This window comes from Xiphophorus maculatus, chromosome 10, assembly GCF_002775205.1.
Source record: "Xiphophorus maculatus strain JP 163 A chromosome 10, X_maculatus-5.0-male, whole genome shotgun sequence".
Classification (NCBI taxonomy): domain Eukaryota; kingdom Metazoa; phylum Chordata; class Actinopteri; order Cyprinodontiformes; family Poeciliidae; genus Xiphophorus; species Xiphophorus maculatus.
The window spans coordinates 23,763,113-23,773,683 of record NC_036452.1 but is presented as its reverse complement, the minus strand read 5'-3'; the positions used below and the strand labels follow the sequence as shown (position 1 = coordinate 23,773,683).

Here is a 10,571-nt window from a genome sequence, read left to right as displayed (position 1 = left end):
ATTCTCTTGTCTTTTCTGTGTCTGTTTAATTTGTCTTTAACAGGTGTCAAACCTGACAGCTGTTCATTTTAAATCGTACACATAATCAAGCATAAACAGAAACTTTTTACATAAAAAAGAAAACATTTTACATTTCACTTCCCTTCACGTCCACAGTTACATCAATATAAACAGCATACCAGGTTAGTTTTTGCCCTTTAACTTGAAAGACATTTTAAGAAAAAATACTACTTGTTCACGTTTGCTGTGACAAAAACAAGTACATTAAAAAGAACATAACTTCTATAAGTAAACGTTTATGTTTATCTTTACATTAATTAACTTCCAATTAATCTAAATTTCACCACAGCCTCTCTAATTGGAAATCAATCTATAACCTTTTAATTGGCAAGAGAAAAAATGCTTGACTTAGCTCTGAACACAATTCAGGAATCTTTAATTGACACATTATCAATCAATATCCCAGTTGAATCCACTGTTTATTCAGAATTACCTCTTTACATTGTAATAATAAATGATCTGTTATCTCAGTTCAACAAGCGTAAGAAGCATGTGTTTGTGCATTGTTTATTGGATATAAACAATAAAAAAATTATATAATCTATTTAATATAAAAAAATCAAACTAAATGAAAACTAGCATTCAAAAAAGAAGGTAAAAATTACAAGATAAATCTATGACAGAAGTGTCAGAACATTTACACACAGTCTGGTCTGTACAAAGTTTGTGTTTCGTCTATTTCTGGACTCAGTCCTGTGAGATGATTTCCAGGTTGGCGAGGTGTCTCATGGTGGGCCTGCCATGAGGACAGTTCCATGGATGCTCGATCTCTCCCATGTGAATCACCAGCTTCTTCATCTCACCGACACTCAGAGCTGTTCCGATCATCACCTTTAGGCAGATACCAGCAGAAACAAACAATCAGGTTTTTGAGAAAATACTGTGACATAAAACAACAACTATAAAAACTCTTTCAACCGTCTACATGTTGTTAGACAACTCAACAAAATGATGTTCTGACAAAAGGATTTTACAGTTCAGATTACTTCTAACTTATTATCAATCTATATTTCTATCTACTGCCTAACACAGTTACATCTACACTAGATTTATGAATTATTTGCCTGTCTGCTTTAACACACACACTGACTTGAGTAACTCCCCATTCTTAGCCTATAGGATTGAACATTCTGCTGGTCCTATGTCGTTCTTCCAGATGCACATTTGTGAGGTCAGACACTGATGTTGGACAAGCTGCCCTGTCTTACAATCTCAGATATTATTCCTTCCACAGGTGTTCAAGTCGGGTTGAGGTCAGGACTCTGAACTCTGGCTGGTCAAGTGCTTACGCATCAAACTCTCTGATAAAAAATAAATAAAATTGATTATTATTATTTTTATTATTAATCCATGTCTGTTGCAGTACCTTCTGCAATACTTTGTCATGCCGGAGGGCCATTTCCACAGCATGAAAAAGTCCTAAATGTCTCTGCATGCTGAGTCTTTGAGAATTCCTGTGCCTGGACCAAAGGGACCCAAATTCTGTCAAGCAGACCCAAACTGAACCGTAAACTTTGACCAACTGCAGCCAGGCGGAGGCTGCTCTCCTGGGATATGATGGACCAGACAGAGTAGAATGATGGTTCATCACTCTAGGGAACACATCAGCACTACTCTAGAGCCCAGCAGCAGTCTGCTTCACATCACTGTATCCAGAACTCTGCATTCTAACTAGTGATGGAAGGTTTGGATCCAGTAACCCATAGAAACTCATCCCATGAAGCTCTCTGCACAATGTTCTTCAGCCAGTCTAAAGCTCATTTAAAGTTTGGTGGTTGATGTTATAGACGTGTTGCCATGGAAGTGACGACTGAACAAATGAACTCATTGATTTTGATGGGTGAGCAAATAATTTTAGCCCAGTCCGGAATTTTTCATCAGTTTCAGTCTAATAATTAGGACTGAAACAATTAGTTGAATTTATTAGTTGATCAACAATTAGCTGATGAACGATTATTCAAATAATCATCAACTAATTTCGTAATCAATTAATTGATAATTAGAGGATAAAGACTCAAAAAAGGCCATTTACTTACAGAACAACAGTCAGAGCAGAATTAATCCAAAACTGTACAAAATATACAAACATTTTCCATATAAAATAAAAGTATATATTTTGTATATAAATATGCTCTAGTTTCAGCTTCACATGGTTCAAATTCTGTAAAAAAAAATTTATCACCTTTTGTGATCCAACTATAAATCAGTTAATTGAAAAAAGACAAAAAAACAGATCAGCCCAGAACTGCATTAATGTTCAGTCCAGCAGAAAGACGGAGCTTTTCACATGTCGATGTTAGAAGGATTTATTTAGCTGCAGCTCTTTTGCTGCACATGATCAAGAGTTCACTAAAGAAATGCTGTTATTGAATTTTAGTCAATAAGATGTTTATGTTGTTATAATAAAAAGTAACTGAATTATTAGTGTATTTGCATCTTATTATGTATTTTTAATATTGTATAAAAAAAGACTTAAGTGGTCAAATGAAAACCGAATGTGCTAACAATCAGTTAGCACATTAATAATAAATTACTAAAATAATCATTAGTCACAGCCTTACTAGTAATAATAGCCCTTGAAAGTTTGTCACAGAAAAACATTCACACTTTTACTTTCATTATTTATCTCTATTAGTATTGCATATAAAACGTAACTGTGTAAGGAATCTATTGGCTTTCATCAAACAGGGAACTGTTATAATAAATTGTAAGTTCTCTGTGTGTGCGTGTGTGTGTGTGCGTTAAAAGTGAGCTCAACTGATTTGCGACACGCTCTAGAAGCAAACATCTGCCTGACTCTGGACGGGCGGCACATGACGCCCGGACTGTCACTCAGCATGAAGATCAGCTCTTCGATGTCGGCCGGCCCAAAGGTCCAGTTCCTACTGGTGGGCAAGGAGACCAGCTTCACTCGCTCCATCACCTGGGCTGAGGGAATCACTTCACAGTGAGAATATGCAGGAACATTTCTTGAAGAAGACCTCTGATGACAGTCCTACCGTCTTCATCGATCAGGAACTCAAAGCCGTTCTTCTGGAAGATCTCGACGTTCTCCAAGAGCACGTTCTCACTGACTGCAGTCAGGTGGAGTTTCTGTGGGCTGGAGCCATAAGACACAAAACAGATTAGAGAGTCTGGACACAATACCAAGTAGACTGCAGTATGCTAGCAGCTTACACAATGAGCCTCTGTCCGTGGAGCACAGTGTGCTGCTGCAGCATCTCAAAATTATATTTCTCATCGGTGGCGTGTTGGTCAATCATAAAGATGTCGGAGTTCAGCTTGGTAATGATGAAGCCCAGGTTAAACTGACCGATGATCTCCATTTCCTTAAACATGTCCTTACTACAAAAAAGTAGAAAAAACATAACTATTTGTACTCTAACACAAATTGCACACAAACCCTGCTAAGAAAAGCCAGATATGTTGATTACAGCTCAACGTTTCCACATTTGTCAGGTTCTGACCACAAATCTTTTATTGCTTAGTAGAATTTTATGGGATAGATCAACACAAAGTACTAATATTTGTGAAGCAGTAGTAGAACAATACATGGTTTTCTATTGGATTTTGGGAATAAAAAGATGCTTAGTGGTTCTCTAGTTCAGTGAGGTTAGATTATGATTTATTTGGGCTTTGACTGAGTTGTTCTGACATGTGAGTAGTCTCTGATCTAAACCAGGGCTTTTCAAAGTGAGCAGCGTCTTGATAGCATTGAATTAAAGATGTAAAAAAAAAAGTATTATTGGAGATGTTAATTTTACTGTTTTCTTCATTCTTTATTCCACAACAGCAACAATAAATATCAGTAAAGGGAGAAAATATTAATAAATGCAGTTACTGTGTGCGGATTAGTGATAAAAATCACAGTTTTTTGTTTTTTTAAATAACTGGTTTTCAAGCAAATCATGGAAATGATTTTCCAAAAAAAGGATTTGTGGGGCTATATGCAGTCATGACCATACAGTTACCTCAAAACGTAGGAAAAGAAAATCATTTTTAATCCTCATCACTATAGCAACAGAAAACATCATAATAAAATTGTAAGTCCATATCGTCCAGCCCTGACCGAGTACAGTCCCACCTGATCTCTCTGCGGAGCTCGTCCTCTGCTCTCTGGTTTTCTCCAGGGCTGATGTTGGCCCTGAAGCGCCTGTAGCGCTGCCTGTCTGCAGCTCGCTGTCTCTGCTGCTGCTGCAGCCTCTTGATGCCGGCTGCCAGGGCCTGCAGACAGAAATGCAGCGGCACGGTCTTCCTCCGCAGACAGACGGGGACGTCGGCCGTGGAGGAAGCCGTGTCGGACGTTTGCTCTGCGGTGAAACGTGGATCGTCTCGTCTGGCTCTTTTAGCATCGGGGATAATGACGGAGTCCTCGACAGGTGAACGTGCTTCGGTCTGGAACCCCGGGTCCTCAGGGAGGTTCTGGCTCACCGATGAGTCGTGCGTTACATTTTCAACAACTGGTTCAGAGGAGTCTGGGTGCTGTGGATCTGGTGATTCCACTGCCAAGAATCGTTCAGAGTCCTTCTCCCTGACTGACACCCCTTCATTCCTGAACCCATGGAGTTCCGCCCGCGCTCCCAGGCTGCCTTTAGTTGCCTCTGTTCTGGGTCGTACTGGTGATTTAACTGAGCCCTTAAAGAAACACTGCAGCGTTTTCTGGCTCGGCCCGCTTTTGGAAGCTTTTTCCGAGCTTGACTTACTCCCAGAGAGGGCGCTGTTCTGGTTTGAGAAAGCACCTTTGAGGGCAGCGAGGTTCAAGGTTGACGTTGGGCTCAGGGTCCCGGGTTGGTTGTTCTCCGCAGGTTCTGCTTTGTCTTCGACAGGAAGGTGAACTTCTTTAGATGCAGACGATACAGCTAGAGAGAGACAGAAAACAGAGACTTTCAAAATAAAAGACGTAAAATAACAATAAGAACACTATAGAAGTGTGCAAAGACAAGTTCTCACTCGGTGTATAGTTCAGGCTGAGCTTATTTACTCCAGCTTCATACATGTTGATGAGAGAAGACTTTAGGATGGCGAGTAAGAGCTTCTCCTCATGAAGGAAAATCTGTCGTTTGTCAGGCGTTACGTTCACATCCACGCAGTCTGGGAACAACAACCAACCAAAAATCACAGAAAACACCCTGCAGTTACCACATTTCTTGTGAAGACTCTATTTTCACACTCGATTTTTACCCTGAAAAAAAGGAGAACGTAAAGACAATGGATGGCTCTAACTTTTAGAGATCACTACAACGACGTATTAGAGCCAGTATAGATAGAAACATTTAAAAAAAAAAGAGTAAATTTCCATAAAAAAACTCAGACATTTTCAGAATAATCACAGAAATTTTGTAGAAAAAACAAGAACATTTCTGAGTTCCAAAGGGTTGAAATTCTAAACATTTCCAAAAGTCAAGAACTTTTGGTCACTGAAGCTCAAAGGTTTTTTTTTCTAATTTCTGAGAATAACTGCAAAGTTTCTGACATTTTTGGGAGAATTTTGTTTTCTTTCTACCGACAATAGCCCTACTAATACTAACATGTTTCCAAACTCTGATTCTTCTATTTAACTACATTTTTTTCATGTGAGGTTGTTAGAAGGTTTTCATTAAACAAATAATAATATTTCTAGCTTAACCTATTATGTACAGGGTGTATTTAATAAGCAAATGTGTAACTTATAAATAACTTGATTCTAATTAGGAAATATTTTATTCAGAAATGCACTGTATCTAATTAACTGCTGTTAATGTAAAGAACACTTTTACCTTTATATTCAATATTTTGTTTACTTAACTAACACATTTAATTATTGACCTTATCCTAATCTAGACAACTAGACAAGTCTCTCTCTCTCTCTTTCCTTGTAAATCCCAATGTGACTATATTTAATTAGTGGACAGTTTGCACCATGGCCACGTTAGCTCAGCTCTCTGTGTGTCCCGGCTGCTTCATTCATTGTCTTTGTTAAGTGTCTGGAGACAACGTTTAATTGAAACTGAATTCAACTGAGCTGGAAAACGCTTCAATAAAATTTCATGGTGTTGTAGGAGGCAAATGAACCTATAATTCGACAGTTCATTTCAGGAATAATGTTTTATTTTGTTAATTTTCTCACCTGAGGCAACAGTTATGTTCAGGGCAACAAATGGATACTGATGTCTGTTGTACATGTGGTACACTTCATTCACAAGTTTGCTGACCTACAAGGTAAAAAAAAAAAAAAAAGTAGTCAGGTGGAAAATACTAACTCAGTTAAAAGCTCTCAACAATAATGACCTTCACTGGGTCACATGGGCGGCTGTTGATGAAGAAGAACTGCCGGTCTGAGGCGCTCCGCCCCACGCCGTGGTCTCCGGTGGACACAAAGCCTGAAATCCTGCACAAAGCATTTGGATTTAAAGCAACAACAATAGGAACGGTGTCATTTATTAAAAACAGAGCACTCACGTAAAAAGCTGTTTGGGTAAGTCTCCGTCTTTAAGTCCATATTCCTCCATAATATTCTCTAGCGGAGAAACTTGCCGGAACGGGAGAAGACTCTGCAGCTGCAGGGCATGGAAGGAAAACCAGTGATGAGGAAAACTGGCTTCGGGAATATCTTGGTGCTGCTGCCTTAAATTAGGGTAAAAGAAGCCAGAACCTGTTTTGGTCCAAATATGGCTCCAATGTTGTCTCTCATACTCTGGCTGCCGCCGGTGCTGAGGACGGTGCTACGCTTTCCCTGGCCCGTTTGATTGGAGCAGGTGATACGGACTCCTGTAGAGATGATGCAGTAGGCCTGCAGGACGTGGATCATTTTGGAAAACTCCTGAAAACACAGCAACGTTTCAGATTAAGGATGAAAACAACTGGGTATGTATTTACTACATTCAAATAAAAGGAAACGTAACACAGTTAAGGTAAAAATTGAGACAAAGCTGAGAACATGTCTGACTTCTAACCAGATTATTTTAAAAAAGTTATTTGATTATTTAACATGATGACAACAACAATCTTTAATTAGTGGGTGATTAAAGTACTATGAGCATCTGGTGATAAGTTTTTAATCTATTTATACATTTTGGGAATAAGGAATGAGGCAGCAGGAAAGAAAATTGGAAAACATCCAGCTGTGTACCATCCGTCCATCTATCCATCCATCTGTACAATTTCATTCTATCGAGTTCAAATATACTTTATTAATCCCAAAAGAAAATTACATTTTGTGGGTTGTATTGCAGAATTTGTATCAAAGGGTTTTTGTAGATGCTGTTGGTTGAGGGTGGGAAGGATCTCCTATAGCAGTCAATATTAGAGGACCTGAAGAAGCCTCTGACTGAAGACACCTTGTTGTTGGATGACAGTCTGATCAGTGTTGTGTCCAAAATGTTCTGTGTTTTATGAAGAATCCCTTGAGCGATGTCATCTTCAGATGCTCCAGAACAGAGTCAGACTGAATGAGCCTCATCATTTTATTCTTTTTTCATTTGTGTTTTCACTTGTAAGTTTCCTGGAACCTTTTGAAGATTTATATGAAGCTAACAATATTTTTGTCAAAGAGACCTTCTGTTATACATCACATGTTGTTCTTAGTTCACATTGTGTAATATAAATCAGCAATTGGTTTTGTAATTGATTGATTGTTTTTTTTTTCTCAGCTGCAATCGCTGATCACCAGATTACAACATAAAATCCTTTAAGAAGGGAAGCAACATACTGGGTATTCTAAGATCTTTCCATATTGTTGATCATCAAGCTAACAAACAAACTCTACAACTAGAAGTACACATTTGCAAAAACAATTTAAAAAGAATTAGTGTAAATATGACTTGTTATATACTACATTCCACCATGGACATCACCAGTATAAACTGTTTAATTGCTGACCTTCTTGATATTCCGCTGGAACTCCTTGTGTCTGACGGGCAGCGTGTAGAAGAGCTGCTGCAGCGTTACCGTGGTGCCCTGCTGCCTGGGACAGGGGCACTGCTGCACAAGGTGACCTTTGTGGTCAAACACCAACTTGGTGCCTACTTGGCTGGACTCATGGCATGTAATCACACTCAGGTCACTGCAACCACAAGTTGGGACAAGGAGTGATTATAATCTGACTTTTGCTGTGGGCTTTGTGAACAGAATAAATGTGACTTTACCTGAGAGCACACAAAGAGCTCAAGGCTTCACCTCGAAAGCCGAATGTTTCCACGTGGATCAGGTCAGAGAAATCCCTCAGCTTTGACGTGTGATGCTTTAGTGCTGTGGAGCGGCCAGGAGAGGAAGGCACAGCATCATGTGCACACGGTTCATAGAGGTTTTTCATCTCACAATGTCTTACTTTTTCTAATCCAGATTTCCAGAATTCAAACTTCAGTTCAAGTACAGTTGCAGATCAAATGGACTTTGAATTTACTGCAGGTGATTCTGGAGCGGTTTGGTTTTAAAAACAAAATGATGGATGCATGGACGGACGGACGGATATAACATGTTTTTTTTTTTTTTCTTTATTTAATCAGGTAAACCCCGTTGAGATCTAGATCTCATTTTCAAGGGGGACCTGAAACAAACATTTAGACAATGCGTAAGGGAGCAAAGCCTGGAAATACTTGGAAATATTTGTCTATACTTATCCAAAAAGCAAATCCCATACTTTTCCAGATTTTTCTAAATTATTTGGAATTACAAAGATCCCACATACCGAGTCCTTCAAAGTTCGCCTCTTCGACACCTCTGCCATTGTCGGACACTTCTATTTGTTCAGCACCACACTCCTTCAGCTTGACCTCTGGAGTAATAAGCGGTGGTATGTTAATAAGACAAGCAGACATGTACAGCCTTAGTTTTCTAGAAGCATATTAATAACACAAGCATCTAATGGTTTGGTAGAAATGTTGAGAATCAGATAAACAAACTAAAAGGTAAATGTGCAAAGCTTTCTGTTAAATACACAAAGAGATACATTCTAGAGTTTAGATTATGAGATAAAGCATCTGTTTTGTGTTTCAGAAGTACACTTTGTGCCCTGCTCACCAACGTTGGTTGCTCCTGCATCAATGCTGTTCTCCACCAGCTCTTTGACGGCCGTGGCCAGACTCAGAACTACTTGTCCAGAGCAGATCCGATGCACTGAGTGCTTGTCGATGGCCCTTATGGCTCCAGCAGGCTCAGAAGTGCTGAGAAGAAACAAGAGCAGTGAGAGCTGCAGATGGAAAACCTTTCATGCTAAAAATAGACAATAGACACCATAATAGACACCATGGACTTTTACATGTTGCCATAGACAAAAATAAATGAAGTTTTAAACAGTAATAACATTAAGAATAATTCCTTTTACTTCAAAATGTCACCTAATACATACAGAGTTCTCCTGCATTGGTCTGATGAGACCAAAATTCAACTACATGTAAAAAAATGTGTGTGAAGGAAAACTAGCAGTACACATTAGCCTGAACAGACACAACCTACGGTTACATGTGGTGGGACTGGGAAGCAGGTGTGAAGCTGATGAGATGAAGAATGGAGCTAGATACAGAGATACAGAGCACTGATGAAAGGAAACCTGTTAGATGCTCCAAGGGAGCAGAGAGGACATTCACCTAACAAAACCAAGAGCCCGCCCACTGTAATGGAAAGGTGATCAAAGCATAAACACATAAAGAATGGCCCAGTCAAAACCTAAATCCAATTGAAAGACTGCACCAATTTCCAAGTCTTGGAAATGCCTGGAGATGCTCTCCATTTCATCAAACTGGGCTTGAAGAGAGGGCAGAAATTTCAGCAAGTAGTCAAATAATTAAAGACACTTGCAGCCCTAATTACAATGAAAACAGGTTCTAGTTTGTGATTTGGAGGCTGAACACAATTTCACATTTTTCAGGGGTTTCACAACAAGACAAATAAAATTAAAACAACTCATTATTTCCCTGCTACTTTTCAGTTACGAACCACCAAATATTAAAGTGGTCAACGAGAGGGTATACTGCCAGTGCAAGATTTAGACAGCAAAGGCAGTTTCACAGAGTTAAGTCCCCTGGACTTTAGAGCCCTTCATTTTTAACTTGAAGCACTAAAATGACTACAGCTTCAAGTCATAAAAGACCAATAATTCTGGAGGGGAAAAACTAAAATGATACGGTTAACTTACCAAACATCGGACATCTTTCCCCGGATTTCCACTGGATCCCTCCTATCCCCACAGCCTGAACTCAAACGGACCGCTACATCAGCTGGTTATGTACCATATAGTTTGTGTTCACTGATTCTCGATTCCCTGTGAAACAGAAACACAAAAATGAAGCTCTCCCGCGCCGTTTACGCACAATGTTCGTGAGCATTACTACCGCGCAACACTGCGCAGCTTATTATCACAAGAAGGAAAAGTATGTAAAGGTTAAGCTCTATAAAGAATACACAAAACGTGTAATTAGAACCCAAATATAAAACAAAGAATGCACCTTGTGGTACTTTTATTAAAACTATTTCCCAAACCTCTGTTGAATTTCATCATCGGGTGTTAGGGCTCATGGATAATTGTCGTACATCCT

The 10,571-nt window shown here is 39.2% G+C and overlaps 1 protein-coding gene across 3 annotated transcripts; it reads right to left on the bottom strand.

Annotated features, from left to right (window-relative positions):
- Positions 1 to 29: 29 nt before the first annotated feature.
- On the bottom strand, positions 30 to 10,326 carry pms2 (PMS1 homolog 2, mismatch repair system component). 3 transcript variants are annotated; one of them, XM_023340359.1, is made up of 15 exons: positions 10,172 to 10,326; positions 9,058 to 9,200; positions 8,726 to 8,812; positions 8,184 to 8,286; positions 7,918 to 8,101; positions 6,692 to 6,859; positions 6,499 to 6,596; positions 6,328 to 6,427; positions 6,167 to 6,251; positions 5,011 to 5,151; positions 4,145 to 4,919; positions 3,238 to 3,405; positions 3,060 to 3,160; positions 2,819 to 2,988; positions 30 to 891 (listed from the first exon to the last, which is right to left on the bottom strand). In XM_023340359.1, the coding sequence occupies exons 1-15, from the start codon at positions 10,183 to 10,185 to the stop codon at positions 748 to 750; spliced, it is 2,481 nt and encodes an 826-aa protein (XP_023196127.1). In that variant the 5' UTR covers positions 10,186 to 10,326; the 3' UTR covers positions 30 to 747. The 3 variants fall into 3 exon arrangements, with proteins under 3 accessions (XP_023196127.1, XP_023196129.1, XP_023196128.1); XM_023340360.1 differs by lacking the exon at positions 30 to 891 and having other exon boundaries at positions 2,857 to 2,983; XM_023340361.1 differs by lacking the exons at positions 7,918 to 8,101; positions 8,184 to 8,286; positions 10,172 to 10,326.
- Between the last annotated feature and the right edge of the window lie 245 nt (positions 10,327 to 10,571).